At 41.1% G+C, this 26,526-nt stretch overlaps 1 protein-coding gene across 2 annotated transcripts in view; it reads right to left on the bottom strand.

Annotated features, from left to right (window-relative positions):
* The window catches only part of LOC147449137 (uncharacterized), a 65,528-nt gene extending 54,165 nt beyond the window's left edge, over positions 1 to 11,363 (bottom strand). The window contains exon 1 of one of the 2 annotated variants that reach the window (XM_086521701.1): positions 11,102 to 11,363. In XM_086521701.1, coding sequence (XP_086377827.1) covers positions 11,102 to 11,279 — 178 coding nt within the window. In that variant the 5' untranslated portion in view covers positions 11,280 to 11,363. The remainder of the gene's footprint in view (positions 1 to 11,101) is intronic. The other variant, XM_086521704.1, reaches the window with a different exon arrangement.
* Between the last annotated feature and the right edge of the window lie 15,163 nt (positions 11,364 to 26,526).

Below are 26,526 nucleotides of genomic sequence, written 5' to 3'. Positions count from 1 at the left end.
TTTATGTCAGATCTTGTCTCACAATGTGCTCAAGCAGATTGGCAAACTCAAATCTCAGAATGTATTCAAAGCTTGGTATGTCTGGCAATTTCTATATTGGGCAACTACTCCAGAAGCTAGTTTCCATGTAAGGATGGCTTGGAGTCCGAAGCCCATTCCAACGACTAACAATGTAGAGCTATCTTCAGACGAAGAGGCTCCAGGCAATCGGTTGGCTCTAACTGGACAGAAGAGGAAGGCCACATAAGTGGTGCCTGGTGGTTCAAAGAAACCAAAGATTACGTTGGCCAAAAGTAGTGCTTTACTAAAGCAACTAGAGAGTCAAGTCAAGTCCTTGCCTACTGAAAAGTCCTCAACAGACCAGACTTCAGTCATACCTGAAAAAGAGACTCCAGCAGACACCAGTGCTGGAACAGGCCAGCAAGAAACGCCAAGAGTTGAACAAGTGGAAGTCAATAATGACAAGGGAAAGGGTTCAGCACCTGCCAATCCAGCCAACAAAATTCCTTTCACTGAATTGGCTTTATCAATAGCCAAGAAGGATAGACTACAGTAGTTACAGCATAACCCTCTCAAAGGCCGACTGATTTTTCAAAAACCGGATTTGGTAGCATTACCATACATGGCTCCCATCATGGTTTATGAGCCAGTCCAATCTGACCCGGCAACAGTAGCTGATGGCTGCTCGGTGCTTCTCCAGTCATCATGGAACACCATTGTCAACACTTTAGGACAGATGATGGATGTGTCAGCTTCCAATGATGAAGTGTCTAAGCTAAAAGAAGAACTGGAAAGCAGCCAGCAGCAAATTCAAAAACTCCACCAGGATATTGGGGCACAATCTCTTAGGCATGGTATTGCTGAAAATCAGTCATCAAGAACAATTAAGGAGCTACAAGCAAAGCTGTGCAAGGTCGAAACAGCGAATCGGCAATTAAATGAAGATAAGGCAGAAGCTTTAAGAAATGCTGACAGATTTCAGACTATGCTAAGAATGAAGCGGGTTGACTTCAACACGCTGCTGACAACCCACACTACATTGAAGGCTTCCCTTACAGAGAGATATATCTATAATAACCTTGTTGATATTCTGACTCCACAAGGCAATGTAACCATGGATATGGACAATTTGAAGGCACTTATGAAGACCATGCAGAGTGATTTGCAAGAAAAGCTCTCTGAATACAACACGCCTTAGCCAATCAAGCCATCATGGATTATATTGATAAGCAAAATAATCCTGATGAGGATTCTGAGAGAGAAGAAGAGCAGGATGAGGAAGGGGAGGACAACCCAGCAGATAAACCTGATGATGATGATAATATTCCTCCTTCCCCACCCTCAGGCTCTGGAGCTGGGAATCAGCTGCTACAGGGGGCAGTGAACCCAACAAAGACCAGCCAGACCAGCAATCGGGTGACCAACGATCTGATGAACAGCAGCAAGGCAGTGGACAGAAGGGCAACACTGGAGATTCTCCAATACACCAGTCATGGCACAGTCCAGACAGCAAAGGAAAAGGCAAAGTTGTGGCTGAATCTTTGAAGGCTGATTCCTTACAACTGAGAGAGAGAGAGAGAGAGAGAGAGAGAGAGAGAGAGAGAGTCCTGAACCAATCAACCTTGACAATGAATAACTGAATGTGTATACAATGGAGGCAAGGGGTTACTTATATAGCAACCTCAGTAAATTGCCCTGCCAGACTTTGACAAATAAGTAAAATAAATACCTAAAAGCCAAAATAAATGGGATCACATTGGACAGTTCACTTGAGATGCAAAAACTGAAACAAGCAAACCATCCAGCGTTCTCAGATACAGCCAACGTTTTTCGGTTTTCGACCCATCGCCGACATCGCGACAACAGATCAGCCCAGAGCCTCGTCACAATTGCAGATCCCATTCAACATTCCTAGCGTTTTGCATTTTCAGCTCTTATTAGCCTTGCAGATCCATCAGTAGCAAGATCCCATCCGCATCTCAACATCTAGGACCATTGTATCAACATTTGTGCAATCTAAAGCAAAAACCTCTCTAGCAATAGAGAGGGGGGCCTGGGACCCCATCTTGTGTTAGTCTTCTCTCACTGTCTCACTCACAGAGCCTTCACGCACAGTATCATTCTCTCTTTTCTCTCTAGTTTTTGCACATCTCTCATGAAGTGAACGAGCTCTATCATTCAGTATAAGGAACCTTGAGTACGCACTGAGCACTCATCCTGAGCATTCACCACCAATCACTTCCGCTGCACCTTACACCTCAAAAGAAGGCTTGTTCTCATTGGAATCTCCATTGATTCCCTCCATTCCCTCACTAGGATTGAAGTTTTCTTCATCTTTCCGCAAACCTATAGTCAGAGAGGGGAGTCTTCTCTATTGGATTCACTTCTACAACCCATGTGTGCTGTAGAAAAAAGAATCGGATCCTCCATAAAAGAAGAATTGCATAAGCTCTGATACCACAGTCATAGTAACAGGGAATGGCCGTTTTCAGGTCTCCGTTCCCCGTTCCATGTTTCAAACGTGAGTACCCGTAACAAGGAATGGCATTTTGTTCCGCGTTCCCGTTCCGTTTTCCCGTTCCTGGTAACTATGACCACAGTAACAAGCTTGGACACTCCAAGCAAGAAAATAGCAACACACATGAGAAACCTGGAACAACAACCTTGCAATATATATATATATATATATATATATATAGAGAGAGAGAGAGAGAGAAGAGGAGGGTCAACATGAAGGGGAGGAGTTCCTTTCCACATGCACTGGCCCCAAACTCTAGCACTCCTTTAGGTATTTCTTTCTTTATTGCTTCTTCACAAGGACAACTCCCGAGGATCTTCTCTGAGACTCCTCCCACGCAAGCTTGCCAAAGAATGACCCAAGGGCTCATTATAACGGTACATAGGTAGGCCCCTACAAACAAGGTGCCCCAAAGGCAGATGATGCCTCCAAACGCAACTCTTCTAGTGCATAGCCCATCTGCTAGCATTGTTGTCCATACACTGCTGCCACGTCACCCTATCAATGCAAATCGTTGGCCAGCCTGCCATGTCACAGTTTTGCTTTTGTGGTTCAGGTTGTTTAAGGTTGAGTTTTATTGCTCTCTAGGCCCCCTAGGGGTTATGTCACATCATCACATTTTGTGACAGAGGACACCACGAATGGGGTCCAATCACCCTCTTGGGGTGTAAGGTGCAGCGGATGTGACGGATGTGAATATTGAACTTTGCTCAAGATGAGTGCTCCGAACTGTGCTCAAGGTTCCTTTTACTTACGGAAGGGGGAGCCTTCTGTTCCTTTAGTGAGAGTGCAAGTGATCACAAACAAAGTGGTAAACGTTGTGAATGAAGGTGGATGCAAAAATGCTAGGCTGAATGCTAGAATCTGCTACCGCCAGGGCTGATCTGCAACTGCAAAACGCCAGGGCTGTCTTGATGAAAAAAATTAGGCTTGATCTTGGTTTGCTGGCTGAAAATGCTAGGTTTGCTGACGGAGGAGGTCTTGCTGAGAAGGTGCCTGTTGAACACTGGGTTCCTGTTGCCTCTTCTGCCAGAAAGTGCTAGCGCTAGGTTTCTTATATAGTCACTTGTCGAAATTGCCCTACCCAATTTCCCAATAAAAGTCACTTAAAAATAATAAGTGCAAATTGGCTAAAATAGGGAAAATAGGTCTATGCACTGTAAAAATGCTCCTGATGGGTTCTGACTGTAATCTGATGATCATGCTGTGCAACCAGAGGATATGCATCTACCCTAAGTGCCTGGGCATGCACGGTCTGCGAACACTCACAAAAGTGCCAGAACACTTACTAAGCTAGGCTAGCTGAACTGAACCCATGTCATGAAGTAGCTTGTCCACGTTCACATAGGGTTAAATGTGCACGTGACATCCCCTCCTTTTTAAAGTGAGGTACTGGTACCAAACTGTATGGCGTCAAAGGAAATCGCCAACAACGTCTGGAATCCTGGGAAGGACTCTTCGCCGGCCCACTCTGATGCGTGGGTCATACGATACTTGAACTTCATAAAGGTCTGCAATGCTTGCTTCTCTGGGCTGCGCCGAAAGCGACACAAAGTCATCTGTGGCTCCTTCAATGCTTCATCTTCGTCTATAGCCATGCGTCTACCTTCTTCCAGAATCTCCGAGAATGAAAATTCCTAAAACCACTTCCAACACAAAAACATGAACACACCCATTCCATGTAAAGTGACTGGAAAAATTCTAGTCTTTCGAACAAATTGTGCATGCAATGCAGATGAACAAAGTGACAGATTGGCAAACTGTTCATCCAACATACGCAAAAAAAGGGGTCGAATCTTGACTTTCTGATCTAAATCAATCAACTGTGGCAAATCACAATGGAAATGTCGATGCTTGATGCTCAATCCTTCTTGTCCTCTTTCGGAGACTATGTCATGCCAAGGAAGAGACATGGAATGTGAATTCCTTGGGTGCAAACATTTCATCTTTTCATGAGTAATCCGCATACATCCGTGCTCATTCATGAGTGAATCGTGTTCACCGTGCAATATGACATGCCTATGAAAAGGGATCACATAAGGACGGTGACTAAAATACAAGAAAGCATCACAAATGAAACACTTGAACAATGCGTGCTGACTGATCATTCGAACATAGAATACTTCCTGAAAGGGTTCGTTGGACCTCGACTTGAGAGCCAAGATCGGTTCTTTGTGATTGATTAAATCTGCAATGAGGTTAGCTTCACTAGACAAAGTATCAACTAAACCATCACCCTTGTGAACAATCCCATCTTTATCCTGCAAATCATCATGCTCGTGAATAATCACATCTTGATCATGCAAATCATCATGCTCGTGAATAATCACATCTATATCATGCAAATCATGTGTGTCGTGCTTTGGAGAAGAAAAGACTGAGAGAGTCTCCTTCGCCAGATTCTTTTCAATCTTCGCCTGCACATTAGAAATGAGAGATAAAGAATGAACAACTTGCTCTCCACGAATGACAATGGGAGAGTCACTTTTAGCATTGAAAGTGAACGTATTAGCTGCCCAATCAATGAGAGGGTTATGCTCACGAAACCATCGAATGCCTAAAAGCATCACATCTTGAAAGAGGAGATACTATAAATTTAATGCGGAAGGACAATTGTTGAACACTCTACAAAACATCAAAGCACTCTTGCGTGATGAGAGAGTCCATACCGGGAGAGAAGCCCGACATCTCGAAAGGAGATGTCTTGCTAACCTCCAAGCATGCTCTTTCGACAAGAGAGTCACTAATCACATCATGCATACTACTTGGGTCAAACAATATGACAAAACGCTAACCGTTCACATGACCATAACACTTAATGAGAGACTCATCAATGGGAGGATCATAAGAAACTTGGGTCACACTAGTGTTCTCATTTATTGCATTGACAGAGGAAGTAGGTTCTGTGGGTTCTTTAGATTCATTAGATTCAAGCTTAGGATGAGTTCTTTTTATGTGACCCCTGATGTGACAATGATAACAACGACCTTCCTTAGAATAAATGCTTTGTTCTTCCGACGTGATGTATCCTCCTAAAATTCATTTTTCTACCTTTTCATCTGGGGTGAGCTTAGGTTTAGCAATTGTGTTAGCTTTACCCTTAAGTTCATTTGGAGAGTTCTTTTCTGAGAGACTAGAGGAAGATTGCTTGGAAGAGTTACCGTTCTTACTATTCTTACCGTCCTTACCATTCTGAGGGTTCTGAGAGGTCTGGGAGGTACTTTGAGACGACTTGTTCTCCTTAGGCTTTCCCTTGTTGTGCTTCATCTCTTGGGAGAGAGCAATTGCTACCGCCTTGTTGAGATCCACGGGGTCGAAGACTTCTACATCAAACTTGATATATTCGTCCAACCCAAAAAGGAAAGCCTCTTTACACTCGTCATCCGATTTGCATAATTGGGTGCCGAGCTGCAAAACACAATTAGAAAAGGACATGACTAGCATACCACTCTGCTCGAGACCGCGCCAACCGTCCTTCAATAGTGCTAGGTATTGGGGTGGCATAAACCACGCCTTGAGCTTGTCTTGGAAGTGGGTCCAATTGAAGGAAAGGGGGCGCGTCTTCGTCGGCTACCTCTAGGTGCGCGGCCAACTGTGCCTCTTGCCATGAGTGGTACCAATTAATGGCATCACCGGCAAGGTACATAGCTGCTGTCAAAACCTTGCTATTTCCTGTCTTCTTGGTTGTCGCAAAGTAAGCATTAAATTGATGCAACCAAGAATGAATAATAGTAGCATCCATCTTACAGTCATACTTACCGAACGTGAGCTTCTCTGTGACAGGGTTGTTGAAGTCCGAATCCCTGCTTGTGCTACTTGATGAACTACCAACTTCTTTGACCGGCTCGGACTTCGAGGTGAGTACATATCGGACCAACTCTTGCATGCGTTGGTCTCTCTGCGCCTCACGCTCTCTTAGCCACTCCCATGCTCATCACTTCCATGCGAAGTATCCATTCCGCTTCGGGTAATGACCATACACTGAAGTCTTGGATTCTTAAGTTCACGAGGAGCTTGGGTTCTTGTAGGTCTTGGGTTCTTGGGTTCTTGAGTCTTGACGTTCTAGAGTCTTTAGGTTCTTGAGGTTCTTCTTTAGCTTGCAATCTGTGTTAGAGAAGGATCTTCTCTTATCGTGCTCTTCTCTTTTCTGCAGGCGCACCCCTTGGCGGCCTTGCGCTCACACCAAGGTTGCTTTTTTCCACCTCACGTCAATTGGCCGGCCGCTAAGTGCACGGTCCGCTCTCAATGAGTGAAAAGAGGCACAAGGGGAGGCTGGACAAGCCCTTCTTTCTTGGGTTTCCTGTCACTCTTCAAAAACACGATCAGGAATCGACACGCCCAAGTGGACGTGGATTATGTGCGACCGCAACAAGCAAAAAAAAATTATGTGGTTCTTTTCTTGAGTGATACAGAACACTGTCAAAGCTCTAATACCAATGTAAGGTGCAGTGGATGTGAATGTTGAACTTTGCTCAAGATGAGTGCTCCGAACTGTGCTCAAGGTTCCATTTACTTACGGAAGGGAGAGCCTTCCGTTCCTTTAGTGAGAGAGTGCAAGTGATCACAAACAAAGTGGTAAACACTGTGAATAAAGGTGTTGAGACTGAGAGATAGAGAGAGAAGAATACGACACCAGAAAAGTTGTCAAACCCTCCTCCGAAGGCCCCACTCTCTATGGCGAGAGCAATCTATTATTGATTGCACAAATCTCTACAATGCAATGGACTTGCCGACAATGTCGATGACGGTGAGGACGACGACGAGACGGGCTGAAAACTGAAAATGCTATAGGCTAAAAACTGCAAATCTTGTATCTGCTGAATTCTGACTCTAGGTCGGCGATGACGACGATGCGACGACGAGGCGCTGAAAATGTAGATGCTGAAATCTGCGTTTTCCGGGCTGAATCTGCAAACCTTGGCTGATCTGACCGTGCGGCGAGAATCTGCTACGGGAAGGTGAGAACTGCGAGGGTTGGGGGCTGTGGGCGGAGTCTAAGTGCTGAAAACTGAAAACGCTGACTCAATGGGCTGATCTAACGCCATGGATCTGCAAAACGCCGAGGCTGATCTGCAATGCAAAAACGTTGTGCTGATCTTATGCTTGATGCAAAAACGCTAGGCTGAATGTTGGAATCTGCTACCACCAGGGCTGATCTGCCAAACAACTGCAAAACGCCAAGGCTGTCTTGATGAAAAACGCTAGGCTTGATCTTGGTCTGCTGGCTGAAAACACTATGTTTGTTGACGGGGGTCTTGCTGAGAAGGTGTCTATTGAACACTAGGTTCCTGCTGCCTCTTCTGCCAGAAAGTGCTAGCGCTAGGTTTCTTATATAGTCACTTGTCGAAATTGCCCTACCCAGTTTCCAACAAAAGTCACTTAAAAATAATAAGTGAAAATTGGCTCAAATAGGGAAAATAGGTCTATGCACTGTAAAAATGCTCCTGATGGGTTCTTACTGTAATCTGATGATCATGTTGTGTGCAACCAGAGGATATGCATCTACTCTAAGTGCCTGGGCATGCACGGTCTGCGAACAGACTCACAAAAGTGCCAGAACACTTCCTAAGCTAGGCTAACTGAACTGAACCCATGTCATGAAGTTGCTTGTCCACGTACACATAGGGTTAGATGTGCACGTGACATAGGGTCCCCCGCACTGTTATCGGAGCAGTATTTGCTTTATTGATTGCACAAATGATTGTTCAACAATAAAGTACCCAATGCTCATGCGATCACACCTTCAAAGGGATGTACAATATGGGAACAACGGTGCGGTGAATCTCTGATAGGCAGTCCATATAAAGATAACTCAAATCTTATGGTTAATACCTTCAAGTATGATTCAGATCTGACCCAATTTGCACATCCTAGATTGAGGGCGATGATGTAGGCTAAATCATTGATGTGGATGGTTGATCTCCTCACATGCAAACGCAAGGGTTAAATGGTTCTTGTGGAGTGGGCTGATGGTCCTAATGATGGCCCAAATTGTGTGGTTGCCCCAGAGTATATTGCTATCTAGATCCAAGGCTGCCCATGGAGGATAGTTGCCACAATTAAGGGGCTTATGTCAGAGAAGAGATGGCAATAGCAAACGATGGGCTACATGCTGAAAACACACCTAGAGGGCGATGGCATAGGGATAGGTGCTAGCCAGCCAAGATGGTGGCAAAGAAAAGCGGCCACCAACCAAGGAGTTTATAGGTTAGATCGGTCTTAGTTAGCTTAGGATCTAGCCTGGCATTTTGTGAGCCTCTAGAAGGACGTGCATGATCGGGTAGGCAATAGTTGCATATCCTTACTTGCACGGTACAATCACTTGAGCATACAGGCATACGGACAGTCACTCAAATCATTTATTACAAAGTGACTTTTTGACATGACATTTATTAAAAGTAGGTAGGGAAAATCGCTAAAAGACCTATATAAGAGTCACTTGGCCTTTAGTTTAAGGACGGCAAAATCAAGCACCCGCAGCACAAGCACCCACAAGTGTTCCATCGCGAGCACCTTCATCATTCTCAGTACCCTTAGCACCAGCATTTTCAATATTTAGCACCAGATCTGCCCTAGCATTTTGCATCACATTCAGCCCGTGTTTTTTCAACAGATCAGCCAACGTTTTTGCAGCAAATCAGCCTAGCATTTTGCATCAAGCATTCACCCCAAGAGTTTTGTAATTTGTCAGCATTTAGCACTCAATATTCAGAATTTAGCCATTGTATCAGCATTTGTGCAATTAATCTAACGCAAGTACTTGCTCTGGCAACAAAGCAAGGGGACCCTTGAGGGTGGTTGGGACCCTACATGCCGCGTCTACTCTCTTTCGTCTCTCCTTTCTCTCTCTTTGTTCTCTCAAGTGAAGTAAAGTAACCTTGTGTTTGTGCGAAGTACTAGATCCGAGCTAAAATCCTTAAACCCTTCCGCTACACCTTACAAAGAGAGGGCCCACAAACCATGGTGAAGGGAGGGCACCAATCTTGTAAGGTCTAATATGCCTATAATTGCTCTAAAAGGTTCTGTTGTGGGTTTTTGACATGAGGTAGGGCATCAATTTATAATGATCCCTCAATATAAACTATGAGTTATGAATATGAAGGCATCTCAATGGTGCTCTGAGATGTGTGCATATCTCCTAGATGACTTGTCTAATTGGTCCGAGACCTAACAGGCCTATAGTGCTTATGGATGTAGCATGGCTACATAATGACGGTGCCACATTCCCACAAATGTGCAACAACAGTCGCCAACCGCAACTACACATGATGCCATGATGTAGCAATAACATGTCCATGTAACGCACAAAGCAAGTGTGTAGGTGACATATAAAAAGCACTAGCCTTAATGTCAACAACAAAAGACAAGCTGAAGATTAATGTCTCTAAAGCAAAAATGAGTCTTACCGCAACCATCCCATTAAGTAAGTTTCTTTCTTCAAAGTGTTACGTGATCTAGATTTTCCCAATTCATCACACATGAAACTTCAGCAAGTTGAACACCAACATGAAGTAGATTCTTCATACAATACGTCCATTTGATGTTTGAAGGCATAGACTAATTCTAGACGAGAAGAAACATGGGTCAAAGTCTAAATTGAGCTGGCCATGAATCCTTCAAACAATGCAAAAAGAGCAAGCCTTCACATATAGAAGCCAAATATTAAATGCTGACATTACTTTTTGTGATTGCTCTCCAACTAAAAAACAGTCTCTTCTTTAAGCGAGTGCGCATGGGGTAGCCAGACAATAAAGAGAACTAAACATGAATGTGTGGAACTTATATCTTCACACGTCCTCAAAATCTCAGGACTACATAGGTTGCCATTAGTGTGAACATAGGATAGTTACACATAATAATGCTACATAATTGTGAAGATAGACGACTCGGACACAAAAATGTCTATGTTATCTTACAAGGGAGGAACCAAATGCATCCATCAGAAGGTGAGCTTAAAGAAACACATGTTACAGACTTCTCAAGGAGTGCTCACATGACCTTGTTTGTAATGTAAAATTCCCAAATTGATTACAATTTTAAATGATCCTTTTTTTTTAATATGTGAGGAATTATATTAGAAAAGGCAAAAGAGTTACATTTACGCGAGACGGAGCTCGGTGAAATGGAACCTTGATTTTTGAGGTCAAATTTGAGAACTGTAATTATAAATCTTGGTAAGAGCTTAGGGTCACTATCACTAAGGACATTATTGGTATTTATGATATATAAGCGTCACACACCACTCCATTTTAGAATTAGGAGTATTGGCAGTTTCATCTCGACAAACAAATATTTTAAACCCAATTTTTCGTGAGAATTCGATGCATTACTAGTGTTAAGGTGAAATTTGCCCCCTTTCCACGTATAGAAAATATCTTTATACTACTAATACTGAGCTTTTAGATTTTTGCATAAATGCCAGTTCTGTATTTAGTTTCCCCTGCTGAAAAAATGGTTCTTTTTGTAGCAATGCTCTCAAGGAAGAAATTTGAACACGAAGGCAAAGCAAATAAAAGCTACTATGTGATACGTCTCCGTCAGAGAGATAGCAACATTTTGCAAGAGAAAATCAGCAGTTACCACCTGTAGCTGTCGTAGAGAAGCGGCTTGCAGGAAGCATGTGCGATGGCCAACATAGTGACCGCCTAGAAAGTTCTGCTTGACGGGAATGCGTACTACAGGGTAAAGGGCTTGAACGGCTGCAAAATACACTGCTCTTCTGCGCTTTCGAAAGCTCTGTGCTTTCGAAAAGCCCGCTCATTAACTAGTGTGATGTACTGTTTGATGGAAGTTGGCGTTGTCATGGTGGTGAATTGGTGTAAATGTAACCTCCCAAGATTTGAGAAATAGAGAGTTAGCACAGGTTGATAGTAATACAAGTGATAAAATCACGAGGCTTGCCCTCATTAGCTTATTAAAGAGTTTTGGGGTCAAACAATGAGAGAGAGAGAGAGAGAGAGAGAGCGCAAAAAGAGACAAGACTCCAAGTCCATGTAAGCGATCAAGGACGCATCTGGCCATAGCTGGATCGACATGCCATTGTTATTGCCGAGCTCGACCATTGAAAGCATCTACTAATAGCGTTGCCATCTTTGACAATCACCTCTCTCTAGCTCTTGCTGACAAGATTGTGAGAAATTTTGAGATAATCATTGCCAGATGTCAAGAAATTAAGTTGGAATCCATTGAGCTATGTGGATCATGAGGTTCTAATTATTGCAATATCACTTTTTAGAGTCAATTAGACTTCTGTAGTAAGTGTTATTCTCCAATTTTTGAGAAAATATCAGCTAGCACAAACATTCAATGTTGTTAAAAGATGCACTTCTTGTCTATATTCTATGACATCCACAACTCTTCTCTCTACATGTGTCCACACTGCCTACTCTGTATTTCGAATCCCTCAACCCTAAAAGCTGTGTCTCATGGACAAAAAGTAGATAATGGAGAAGATCGCAGAAAGAGACAAGATATTGCTGAGCTTGTAAAAGCTCGAGCTAGGCCACGGGAGAATGGAAGTCCATCATTCAACTCCGTCAAGAGGAAGAGAGAGAATATATGTCGGCGAGAGAGAGAGAGAGAGAGCCAGTCACCCTCTTGCAAAGTTGAATCTACTCACTAAGACCCTGAGTAGCTAACCTCAAGCAATCGGCTATTGATGATATTTATGTAGATGCCTATTGCACACGAGCGAGCGAGAGAGAGAGAGAGAGAGAGAGAGAGAGAGAGAGAGAGAGAGAGGACGTGAGCAATGTGTGCTATTGCCTCCTCCCTTCGCTCTACCTCACGCAGTACTATGCTCGCCTCCCTTCTCTCCACCTTAGGCAGTTGCAAGAGATTTGAAGGGCTGCCCTTGACTTGAGAAGAATGAGTTATATGCTGCTTTTGGCGCCCATATGTATGAGCTGCTGCACAAGCTCAAACGAGCCTGAGTCTCTTTACATGCACCACCTTGCAATTTGGCAATAAGTCCAAGCTTACTCAGATAGGAAATACCTGAAGTGAGCTTATACATGTGCAATATATTCTCTTGTCTCCTACCTTCGCTCCACCTCACGCAGCTACAGGGGACTTCAAGGGCTGCCCTAGATTTGAAGTCAGTTTCGCATAATGAGCGAGAAAGATCGACAGGCTTGTAGACTCCATGGAGCAGAAGCTTCCACACAAATACAAAAACACACACACACACACACACACACGCACACAGGAACACGTCCTATTCTAGAGAGAGAGAGAGAGAGAGAGAGAGAATCTTCTTCCATCGCAAAACGATCTCCATGATTCACAGTGGACGTGAATATAACTATTTGTCTTTGCAATGAGTAGCTAGAGTCTGGGATCTTTTTCAATCTATCAAAATATGTTCATTTTTTAAAAATAACCTCCTATTTTCATTAGCAAAAAGGGAAACCATCACTAAGGCCTCCCCCCTTTGGGGCAGGCCAAAAAATGTGCAAACATGGCTTTCAGAAGATCATGCAAAATTATGTGCTTGCATGCTTGTGCCCCCCGAAAAAGAGAAAGAACCATACGTAAGTATGGTGGGGAGGTGGCATCGTTCTCACCGAGATATTATAAACCGTAGGGAATGTGCCCTTCTTTCGTATAGTTGTGTTCTTCTTCAATATTGAAGGATCACAAAATGCTTCTCCTCCAATGTTGGAGGACCGCTTTTTATTTTTGGCATTTAGGGTAAAAGCACCAAGTTAAGGACAGCGAGATTGTGCACAACCGTTGGAGAGCTATGGCGAGAGATTTCAAGCTTACATTCCCACCATCGAATTCGTCGATTGGGGTCCCCGCACCAACTAGGGGAGCCTTGTTTTCAAGATCAAAGAGGACCGCATGGCACTCTTAAAGCAAACGCATCGTCTCAAGGGCACAACCTTATGGATAAGTGAGGCTCTAACCCCCTCACAACTCAAGATAAAGAAGCAAGAGCTGCAAAAGGTACCAGATGCATGGGTCGTAGGTAAGTACGTCGTCTATCGTGGTGGTAGAGCCATCACATTGAGGAGTTTCGAACACGGAAAACCACCTGGCACCCCTCCTCCCCCTTAGCCACCCCTATAAGCAATATTTGTTGTAGTTTTGATGTATCACCCCCCTATCCCCTCCCCCCACCACATCTATATGTGCCATTGCAGACATTGTACCCTCTTAGATAAAGGAGCCTCTATTGTACACATTTTCTTGGTCCCATAGGTCATATTTGACCTCCAAGGATGATAACGAAATCTCTCAATCTCTCTCTCTCTCTCTCTCTCTCTCTCTCTCACACACACACACACACACACACACACACACACACACTCACACACATATGTCACTTTCATTTGTGGCTTACTGTTTTGAGAATGAATATTTGACACTACATGGATTGTAGGTGAAAGTTAAAAAGGTTTTAAGTAGGACATGGATAACATCTGATAGGTTTGTTGACGCTTGTAATACGTATTCAAGGCTAACAAATCTGTTGTTTTGTTTATATGGATGCAAGTGAGGACTCTATCTTTACTTAGGATCTTTTTGACTAAGCTGATGTCCATCACTATTGAACCTGGCCTCTTTTACTTTAGAATATGTTATTATTGACTATCTTATGTACAAAACACTAGAATGATACCTTATTCTCACTATGATGTACAAAAATGAATCAAAGACTGAGTTGTTTTTGTGCTAATTATTGTCCTTTGTCTAAAGCCAGTTGTGTTTTGAATTGTTATGTTCTTTTGTGCACAAGTATAAGTCTAAAAACAACAACACACATGTCCTAAACACAAGGTTCTTCCAGAAAGCTGGGAAACCAGGACGCTGGATTTGGAGATTTTTGTCTATAGGCTTTGATGGACCCATTGTCTATAATTCCTTATTAGGTTAACAGGTGTTAGGTGGTCTTTCCTGTCTATAGATCAGATTCCTGCTCATAGGTATTGTAGTCTCTGACTCAGTTGGTTTTAGGTTGTAGGTAAGTGTCCAAGAAGTCTCATTTGGTCACTTCTCTAATTGGACATGTAGTGTTAGGCCAGACGAAGTCTCCATCGCCTTTACTATGCCTAATGATAGCTGGATACTTCATTCTTGTGTGTACAGGTTTCACCCAGCAATGGCCATCATACATCTGCTCCATTCCTGCCATATTGGAGACACCATCAGGTATTGGCTCCAACTCATAGACATAATTTTCATTGTATTCTTGTGGCACCTCCTTTACCCTTTTCCTAATTGAGCACCTTGCTATCATTTTGTTTAACTTGGGGTATTGGTGTCCATTGAGTACTATGTGCTCTATGTCAATCGACTCTCTTGTGTACTCCCAATAGTAGTGGATCCAATGCTCTCTTCCTTTATCCAAACCTCCTTTACAAAAGGCTCACTATCATATGGAGATTTTCCTTCGGACAAATTGTCAGACAACTTAACATTTGGAGTTTTACCGATAGAATTCCCGATACTATTGCTTGTGATATTTCCCAAGACCAACAGGAATTTCATGGAAAAGGCTGAATCTAGAATGTACCACATTTGGTTTCTTAATTGCGTATGTATGTCTCCATCCATCATAGACAAAACAACAAATATTTCACTATTACTGGTCCCCCCACATTGTATATCTTGTTGGACAATCCAAAAGAATGGGCTATTGCAAAGAGTATCCATAAAGAAATTAACCTTGATGGACGATGAAGAAGCCATGTCTCAATGAATGTTTGTTTGTTGTAAAGTGGTCATTACGAGGGTGTATTGATAGACAACTCAAACTCTCAAGCACACACACATAGATCTATTGAGCACCACACTCCAATCAAACCTACGTGCACACACAAGCAAAAGAGGGCAATCACACAAGATTAGAGAGGGATTAACCACTAATTAGTTAAGCTCTAGCTAATCTAAGCATCATAGGCAATCATAATAAACATGAGAGAGGCATAGTGACAGAGAATTTAGCATTGATTAGTGTTAACCAAGTCTCATGAGCAAGGAGAAGCTCAAGGACTCCATAGCCACACACCTCAAGAGCTCTCATCAAAGAGTGCTCTCAACAAATGAGCTTGAGAACCCTAATTTCTTTTACACACTTCCTTATACACCTAGGGTAAAAATATGCAATGTCAGGGCGCCGAAGGCCTTTAGGGCTCCACTACTTACTGAATCTACTACCTAGGCACACTAACTGACCTATTCTTTACAGCTTGGAACTCCCATTGAGCCCGTAACACATTGAAATATTACAATGGCTTGAAATAAATCAGGAATTTACAATATGTGATCATTTTGGGAAAATGTGAAAAAATGCGTAACTCCAATCTTTACTGATTCTTCATGTTGATCTTCGATGTGCATCCGTAAAGCTCGGCCTTTAGTAGCTTCTGTTAACTGACATTGGCTCAATTAACATTCCCCCCTTCTGATTTTAGTGGCCGTGCTAGGGCACTATTGAAAAGTGTCCGTGGAGGCTGTGGAAGTTTTTTGACTGGTTGTTGATGGGCTGATTGTCTTCATTTGTCGTTGAATTTGTTAATGAGGTCCAATTTGATGCAGTTGCTTGATTGGTCCAAATATGGCTGTTGTGAGAGATGATATTGCATTTGTCCATTGTAATAGTATAATGAGGAGGCTTCTGTTTATTTATGAAAAGTATGTACAAGGGAAGTAGAATGATGAGGTTCTAAATTAGGGTCTAATACCTGGATTACTTATAAAGGGGAAAAAACTCAATGGGAAAAAAGTGCCTTTGGGATATGCGCATTATTGGAGTACTTATTAGCATGAAAAATAATAATAAAGTACTCAAGGGATTATTTGCTGATAGATATGGAATTAAAAAGGCAGCAAATATAAAAGGGTAGCATGATGGAACGTTGGTTTACCTGTTGTAGTCCACTTAAGGTGCATAGGTGGAAGCAAAAAAGAGTGTCTAATGCATATGTCCAATGATGGGACATCCTATTTATGCATACATGAAAATGCATGGAAAACAATATGATGTGCAAGAAAGATTTTGAGAGGTTCTTCAAAAACATGGTGTAGCTATAAAAGCATATGACATGGCTTTGCAAGCTGGCACCCCTTTAAGAATGGTTTTCATTTGACAAGGATATGTGCTCTCATCTTACTGTGCACTGTGTGTGAGTGTTGGACTCTACGACACTCCACCAATTGTAAGTTAATACACTTCGACTCTTATGCTCATCTCATCCAGCATGAGTGACATGACATAGATATGCTCAACTCTTCCAGCTTGAGCGTAAGCCTAATAACTACGACTCTTAACACAGAGTTTAATATGACTTGAAGCTTTGGGACTAATGCTTTGCTCATTTTATGGCTCAGAAGTCCGACTTTGACTATGCCAAAGAGTTTTTTTTTTTTTTTGCACTCTAGCGACTTGACTTTTTACATTCTTATGCTTACTACTACAAACATTTCTTCAAGTAAAAGGTAAGCTTGAATCCTCAAAAAGAGGATTAGTGAACGACCAAGTTGGCATTGAAGGTTTCTTTTGCCATACCTATTTTATCATCTTTGAATCTACATTCGCCTGGTCAGGTTGTCCTTCTTTGAATTTGAAGACTCCATTGTCTGCTTGATTCTCCAATTGGGAATGTTGATAGGAGTCTTTGATGTTGTTGTAGGCCTTTATTCACTATCGGCATTTGGCTTTTGACTAGGAGCATTGGAAGACTTATGAATCCAAATCTCTTGATGACCTTTGTATCTCCTTTTTTGACTTTGTTGAGTTGTAGGTCTTGTCTTGACATCTTTATGCAGGTATGGTGTAGTTGCATTTGGCTTGTGGTTGACTGGTAGCCAAATCTTTGTATACCCTGTGTAAAATCCTTGTTTAAGAGGAACATTCTTTGCGATCCATCTCTGTTCTGTATTCTCTTGAGAGTTGTGGCAAACTTTTGCATCTTTCGATGTTGTTCTGTTGTATACTTGCTTCTTAGGTATCCTAGGATATTGTCATGGTTGATACCTTGTGGGCCTTCTTTCTTGGGAGGGACTTGATGTTACTTCATATGCTCTAACCTGCGGTTTTGGTGCCTATATCTAAATGTTACCTCCATAGTACTCATGTTCCTTTAAGCTCCACTGTGATGCTATCCATCCCATGTGTTTGTTTTTTTGTGTTGATTTCCTGTCCTTAATCCAAATTGGATCATTGAATTTGACTAAATTGCTCGGAACAAACACTTGCTTGACTATCTTTTGCTTTCTTGAGTACTTGGGCTGATATATCTTTACTTTTCTGGGTGTCTCCTTAGAGGTTTCAGTTGGGTCAGCAATTGACTTGAAGGTTTGAAAGCCTGACGTGCTAGAAGCATCTAATCCACGAGGGTTCTTTGATGTAGAGGCATACGATGTCACACCTTCTTTCATAATCGGTGGAAGGTCCACTTTGGCTTTACCTTTGTCGGCAAAATTTGTCTTTGATTCTGTGACTTTTGCAACTTTGATTGCAACATTAATGGTACCTGTAATTGTTGCTTGTTACCTCTTGGAAAAGAGAGTATTAGCATTTTATCTTCTTTGTAGGCCTTGTGTTGGTCTAACCACTGATGTCCAAGGATGACATCTGCATGCATGTCTTTTGAAGGCTTCACCTAAAACTTTACCTGCTCGTCATGATTTTGGATGCTAAGGGTAGCAACCATTTCTTCTTAACCTGTATGCATACCTATCATTATTTTGCTATCATGCTTGCATGGAGTGATCTGGAGGATCCTTTGGATGTTCTCTACAATCATATTGCACTTTGCTTCTTTATCCAATAGAGCATTGCATCGGCCACTTACTCCTTTTGTACTGTTGAGAATTATAACTATTCTCATTGCTGGTTCTATTGAAAATCTTTGTTCTGCTTTTGCCATGGTCTCATCTTGATCTAATTGTGTCTCTATGGAGGGTAGCTTGAGACTCTGTTTTTCAATCTGACTTACATTGGTTGATTCAACTGGCAATGTCTAGATCTTTGGACTTCCTATTGCTTCCTGGTTGTCCGCAACCTTGGTCTTCTTTACCTTTGGCTTTGGTGGCATTCTCTGCTCAATAGCTATTGTGGTTGCTCTTTGCTCTGTTTGATCTGCGCTTGCTATTGCCTGATTTGCTTTAAGCTCTTTTTGATTGATGGAGATGAATCATCTTCAATAAGCTTTGCTTTGGCATCGGTTTCCTTTTTAACTGTGCTTGAGGACTTTGTGCTGTCATCCGTGGGTGACCAGTCTTGGTTTTCATTCTTGATTGTCTTTGAAGACTGCATCTTCATTGAAATCTGTATCTCTAGGACCTTTTGGGCCATTGGCATTCCCATTATGATGTTATCTGGTACATCCTTTGCTGTGATCACATGAAATTGAGCTATGATGATCTGTGGACTTACTTCAATGGTGATGGAGATGATTCCCCAACATTCTGCTCGTTTGTCTCTTGATATGCTCACAAATTCAGGAGAATCTTCCAGTTGTGGTTGGCCATATTTTTTCCAAGTGTGAAAAGACATGAGGTTCTTGTCTAACTGAAAATCTAGCTTTACTTCACTTGACAGCTTTTCTTTGTTTTCACCAACAATGTTGCACTTGATTGTCTTAGGATTCGTGTCTAAATTGACTACTTTTGCTGTGGCAGTGTACTTTGGTTGAGCTTTATCTGCATTTTCTTTGCTTTGATCACCTGCTTCCGTTGATGTCGACACGTATGACTTTGATACTGCACTTTTTTGTAATTGTTGAGCATTATCCACCTGCATTTGAGTAACCTTTTATCTTAAAAGATCCATTGTACTTTCTGGCAGAATCTGGAGATTTGGTGGTGACCTTTGTGTAGCTTTCTTGACTTTAGCTTCTATTGACTTTGACTTTTCTGTCACCTGTTCTGGCAGCTCGAGGCTTTGCACCATCTTCAGATAGTCTTTGACTTCAGTTGGGCCATCCATAGGTTTTGTACAAGGTCATGAACCTGCTGATATTCGTTACCATGTGCATCTCGATATGCATATGTGAGCTTGATCACATGTAACTATTTGAACACTATGAGATTTGTCAGCTTTTGAATCTGACTTGTGGAGATCAGCTGAAACTTCTGTCCTTGATGATCTTCATAGAGGCATTTGTCTGTTGATTCTAATGGAATCTGGGTCAATTGGAAACTTCCAACAACCATATGATTTTTCAATGGTTTCTGCTTTGAAGGAGTTTGTCAGCTAGAAGCTCTAGGGCTTCTAACTGGTGTAGCATTTCCTGGTACATAAACTGAGCTTGATGGATTGACTGTGAAGGTACACTTTGGTTAGCATTGTTGATGGTTGGCATCTGTAAACCTTCTACATAGTTTCCTATGTACATGAAACATGACAAATTATTCCCCAAGTCAAGCTATAGATAGCATTATCTTTGCCCTGACAATGTTTATCCCATGGGTCTTCTATGATATGAGCTTCTGTGGTTTCAGGACCCAAGGCATCATAGATGCTAGACTCTTGTGTATATCTACGACTGTTTTGGTAAAAGTATATGCTTGTTTGGTCACAACATCGAAGTTTGATTTCCGATGGAGGAGATTTTTGGCTCTGAATAGATTTTTGAGTTCACTCGGGTAATATCCTTCAGCTCTAGAGAGGATAGGCTATAGTAGATTCTTTCCTCTGAAGTGAACCATCCTTTCTGATCTATCACTGGACGCACTTCTATGAGCTAATATGTGGGCCGTTCAAACACTGGTTGATCCTTTTTGTACAGTTTCCCTTTTTGGTCTACATAGTGTGCATATGAATTATGCGTGCCGTACAATGCTAACAACATTTTGTTTGATGTGTCCCTTAGACTCGTGAATGATTTCACACGTGGTATTGGATGAAAAATTATTTGCAAATCTAACAGTCTTTTCAACATTCGGTGGTATCTGGACACCTTGACCAAATTCATGCAAGAATTTGTTGTTCAAAGGATCAATTTTAAGCTTTTCAGGTGTCGGTGCATCTTTAAGCTGATTTTGAACTTGCAGTGCTTTTACTCGTGCTTCTAATGGTAATGCAGAATCATTTGATTGCATTAAAAGTGACAAGTTAAATGCACTTACATCAAGATTCGCATTTCCAATTTGCTATGTACCTTACTTGGTAGTTGATGTGTCCCTGTTGGCTTGGACAATTTTCAAAAAAATGTCCACCTTTTCGTCCACAATCTGAGCAATACGCCATGACTGGTGGTCTTTCATTTGGTTTTGTCATGTCAAGCTCTACCTGAGGAGCTTCTGTTTTTGTGCTTGCCAAGTTGTCGGCATCTTCTTTTAAAACCTCGAGCATCAAGTTGTAGAATGCTCCATCTTGACCTTTGTACCGTCTTTGGGTTGGTTCTCCAATTAGACTGGCTTCTATTGGTTGATCCGTTGGATCTTGCATTTTTGGTTCTCGACTATAGATCTGACCACTGTAGTCCATGTACAATGACCCTGATTGCATATGCACCAATTGTATGTTTTGATGGCTTGTGCAGATTTCTAGATAAACACTTGGGTTGATTTTTTGCACCTCTATCTGCACTTCATCTTTGAGCTTGCAATACCTGGCTCCACTGAAGTCTGTGAATATCTGGGAGTGCTCTGAATCTGGCTTTACTCTGATCAATAGGATTTTGTCTCCTGTGCTGCTTTTACTGCTCATCAAGTATCTATGGCCTTCTGAATCTGCATATAAGACTTTATCTCCATTGTAGCCATATAGCTGTAAAATATGCTCTTTTGCACTTGTGCATGATTTTCCACGGCTACTAGCTTGCTTTGTTGTACTTCAACTCACGGCTCGATTTGAGTCCATGTTGGCTTGTTCTGTAAAATCTGTCTCCTAGCAGATCTTGGTATCGATTAGAAGAATTTCTGTTGCTTCGGCTTGATAAAACTGCTTGTGGCAAAGCACTTTTGCAATTGACTACTCTTCGGACTCCCAAGAGTTGATGAACTCTAGCTCAATAGTGTCAGAATTGATTGCAACCTTTTGAAATGATAAAAATATGGGCCTTGAATAGCCTAATTTGCAATCCACCGAGATTTGTGCCTGTTCGTGGAAGCTCAATTCACAATGCAATTATTGCACTAGCCAATTTCTAGCTTGCAAAATTTTTGAAATTCGACTGACGCTCCACTGCTTCGAGTTGGTCTTTTTGCTCGCTTTTTTTTTTTTGGCTAGTCTAGTTTGCTTTGCGCATTGTAGTTTTCTCGGCTTCGCTTTTTTTGGCTTGCTCGTTTTTGCACGGTCTGATCGGTTTGCGGCTCTTCTGGCTTTTTCGCGGTTTGTTCGGTGTGATACTTCAGCTTTGCTTTTTTGCTTTTTTGGCTCTTTCGACAACTTTCTTTTTCTTTTTATTAATTTTTTATGAAATTTTGAATTTTCTAAATTTTTTGGTATTTTAATAAATTCTTATGTTTTTTGGGAAAATTTTGATTTTTAGTGAATTTTTTTTGGTAATTTTCTAACTTTTTTGTGATTTTTTTTGAAGGTTTCATGAATTTATTGATTTATTGTGTTTTTTCCAAACAATTTTGGATTTTTTTTTGAATTTTTATGATTTTTTATATTTTTAGGAATTTTTTTGTGAAATTTTTGAATTTTTAATGAGGCTTTTACTTTCTTTGTTGATTTTTTGAATTTTTTAAATTTTCTATGTTTTTTTTTGTGAATTTTCTATAGTTTTTTTCTATTTTTTATTATTTATTTTAAAAAAATAATTTTTAAAACTCCTTTTGATTATTTTAATGAGTTTTTTGTGACCTATTTATTTTTCTATTTTTATGTGATTTTTCAAAACCCTTTTAAATTTTTATTGAAATTTTTTATTTTTTAATTATCTTTATGGATTTTTGTGATTTTGATTTTTTATTCCTTTTTATTGTTTTTTAAAAAAGATTTTCTTTTTGTTTTGTTTTTTTAAATGAAAATAAAAATAAATAAACTTAACCTAACTAACTAATGTAACTAACGACCTAAGGCTTTTTCGAGCTTACCTGGCAGTTGACCAGTGCGTGCGACAGCGCTAATGGCGGACAACAGAGGTGGGCGGAGGCTGGCTTGGCGCGCTGTACGAGACGAGGAGAGACATCGACAATGGCGTGGCAGGTGCGAGGAGAGAGAGAGAGAGAGAGAGAGAGAGAGAGAGAGAGAGAGAGAGAGAGAGAGAGAGAGAGAGAGAGAGAGAGAGAGAGAGAGACCTTGACGACGCTCACAGCGGGATAGTGAGAGAGAGACTGCACGTTAGTGTGCAGGCGTGGTAGGGCATGAAGGAGACGGTGACGTGGCTGGGCAGGTGCAAGCGAGCGAGAAAGAGAAAAGAGAGATGGTGCACGCTCAAGGATAGTGTTGATGTGGCGGGCTCGACGACGTGTCTGACAACAACAACAGAGGGTGGGTTGAGGCTGGCAGCGTGTGCAGTGGGTTGCAGAGCCTTAAAGGCGGCACTGTTGGAGGGGGTGTGTGTGTGTGTAGTGTGTGAGTTACGAGACAAAGTAGGCTTGGCGGTCGTGCGTGTGTGTGAAAAACGACAAAAGGGAGAGAGAGAGAGATCACGCTGGAGAGATACTGAGAGTTAGAGAGAGAGAGTGAGGGGGTTAATAATCGCGCTTGTGGAGGGGGTGGGGAAGAGAGAGAGGGATGATAATCGCTAAAAGGGAGAGAGGGAGGAGAGAGAAAGTTAGAGAGAGTGAGGGTGTTGGGTGGGTTCACACAGAGAGGGAAGAAGAAGAAGAGAATTTAAATGTCGACATAAATTATCCCAGCAGACCGTAAAGATCTATCCACCAAGGAATTTTATGCGCTGCAAGGCACGGACGTCGAATCTCAAACCGGGTATTTTTAACATTTAATTTAATTTAATTTCCAAACGTCCAAAATGCCAAAATAGACCGAAAATTAGTCGAAAACGCTAAAATTCACTCGAAAATCCCAAAAAGGGTAAAAAATCCAAAAAGTTGCCAGAAAAATTCAACAAATTCTTGAAAAATTCTAGAAACCTTAAAAAATCATCCTCATTTACAACCAAACATTTTTGATACGCAAAAACACACAAAAATAGCAAATTTTATTGAAAATGCCATATTTGACAAAATAGTCAACCTGACCCCCGAAAATAGTATAACGCCCAAAATTTGACGAGCGAAAGCCTAAATGCGCATGAAATCAAGCCGTAAACACACATTCAAAACAGCTTGTAAAGATCGCAAGATATCAAATTTTTATGGAATTAAGCAAAAATTACAAAAAACAAAAAAAACCCCATTTTAAAAATTAAAAATTCTCCATACATAAGGAATTAATGCAACCAAATAAAATCACAAAAATACATGAATTCAATTGCTAATTAATTTGATCAATAAAATCCAACCTAGGCAATTAAACCGACAACATTAGCAACAAAATTAGGTCAAAATTCGTTGCAATTGGAGTGTGTAAATCTCTGTTTTGAGCTCAAAAACGTAGCAATTAACCATTACACACATCAAATATGCAATCAAAAATTGAATTAATCATGCACTTTTTAGTCACACACACACACTAATACAATTGGCAGTTTTTACCAATCTTTAGGTGCGCACACAAAACGGTAAATCTTGTCAAAATTGCAATGTGATTTCACAAATCATTAGTTGGGCATGACCACAATACAAATCAATCATCACAATTGAAAAATCATTAAGCACACATTGATTTTTAGGTGCCCAAACATATGCAAAATAGTGCGCACACACACCTAAAATTAGACATACACACACTCAATTAGAATGCACACACACTTGATTTTAGTGCACATACACTTGCAATTGACCATCCAAGCATGCAATTAGATCAATTAGGCACCCAATTAGCAATGTAAAATCACTAATCAACAATTAGACTTGTCAAATTCATATGCCACCAAATCTTAAAAATTTCGGCATTACGACGGCATGAAAACGAATAATCCAAAAAAATTCAATCCAACATAGCATCAACATTGCATTGCAATAACATAGCATCAACATTACATTGCATCATGGTAGGATCTCTACACATCTTTAGATTCTAGGGAGGTTGAGAATACCACCTTGATTACCTTTCCAATGAAGATTGATTGACGGTTGAATGCTCCAATCCTTAATAGCAAATTAGTAAATTAGCATGGGGTTAGCAAAATAGTAAAATTAGCAAGGGGTTAGTGTGAAATTAGAGTGTGTAAACACACAATTGGCAAGATATGGTGACAAATTAGGAAATTATGAACACATTGCTTCATGGACACACATCCAAAATCCACAAAATCATAAACACACAAGTGAAATTAGTGAGGAAACACATCCGATTATGCCACAATTACACTAGCATAGGCCATCGTCCCTGGCAACAACGCCAAATGTTGGGGGTTCCATCGTTGCATAGCTCCAATGACCAACAAAATTATCAATCCAAAGGGATGAGCTACCCGGCTAGGGCATGGAAACACTCACACGATTAGTGAGCTAATCATGGCAACACGAATGGTTAACTCTACGAGGTGAGCTTCTGGTCTATGGAGGAGCTAAGCCACAATGAAGGGCAATCTCCACATCCACTTCTCTTCACCTCCAATCAATCCAATCACACACTAACGATTGCAAGACGCACACAACACTAATCCTATCATGCAACACACTAATCGCAAGCACATACACATAGATCTATCGAGCACCACACTCCAATCAAACCTACATGCACACACAAGCAAAAGAGGGCAATCACACAATATTAGAGAGGGATTAACCACTAATTAGTTAAGATCTAGCCAATCTAAACATCATAGGCAATCATAAGAAGCATGAGAGGCATAGTGAAAGAGAATTAAGCATTGATTAGTGTTAACCAAGTCTCATGAGCAAGGAGAAGCTCAAGGACTCCATAGCCACACACCTCAAGAGCTCTCACCAAAGAGTGCTCTCAACAAATGAGCTTGAAAACCCTAATTTCTTTTACACACTGCCTTATATACCTAGGGTAAAAATATGCATTGTCTGGGCACCCAAGGCCTTTAGGGCTCCACTACTTACTAAATCTGCTATCTAGGCACACTAATTGACCTGTTCTTTACAGCTTGGAACTTCCATTGAGCCCGTAACACATTAAAATATTACAATGGCTTGAAATAAATCAAGAATTCACAATATGTGATCATTTTGGAAAAACGTGAAAAAAGTGTAACTCCAATCTTTACTGCTTCTTCATGTTGATCTTCGATGTGCATCCGTAAGGCTCGACCTTTAACAACTTCTGTTAACTGACGTTGACTCAGTTAACAAGTAGTGGTCCATTAATGATGTCAATTGATTAGCATTATTTTAAAGTGGTCATTACGAGGGTGTATCTATAGAAAACATGAAGTCTCAAATATCTCCATACTTTAAAGAATGTCTCTCTCTCTCTCTCCCACTGCTCTTTTCTCTCTCCATGGGGTCTAGTAGTGGTCCATTAATGATTTCAATTGATTAGCATTATTGATTTAAATTGCTTTAGTATCTCTTTTTCCAAGGCATAAGATGTGCCTAAGTATATATCTTTAACTTTCTTTTAAATGTCTTTTACTTAGTCATAAGTTGTGCCTAAGTATATATCTTTAAGCTACTTTTGATAATAGCAATCAATAGAAAACCTTGGATAGCTCTCTAAAGCTATATAGGCTCACATTTCCTCCTCTATCACATCCTTACCTAACCTATTCTCCTTACCAATGGTATGTATGGCATATTTACCTTGTTAGGCTTGGTTAGAATCAACCCCATTACCTTGACCTATCACCCTTCGTGGTTGCTTGCTATTCTCTCTCTCTCTCTCTCTCTCTCTCTCTCTCTCTCTCTCTCTCTCTCTCTCTCTCACACACACACACACACAGTGCCTATTATGTTTTGAAATGATTTATTTGAAATGTAAAAATTTAAACAATTACACGTGCTGTGGGACGCATGTTTAACTTCACCATCCTATCTTATTGCACTATTAGCGAGAACCACGA

Source organism: Adiantum capillus-veneris, chromosome 10 (assembly GCF_014529385.1).
Source record: "Adiantum capillus-veneris isolate H3 chromosome 10, ASM1452938v2, whole genome shotgun sequence".
NCBI classification, from domain to species: Eukaryota; Viridiplantae; Streptophyta; class Polypodiopsida; order Polypodiales; family Pteridaceae; genus Adiantum; species Adiantum capillus-veneris.
The sequence above is the reverse complement of the archived record's forward strand: the minus strand, read 5'-3'. Positions and strand labels throughout refer to the sequence as shown.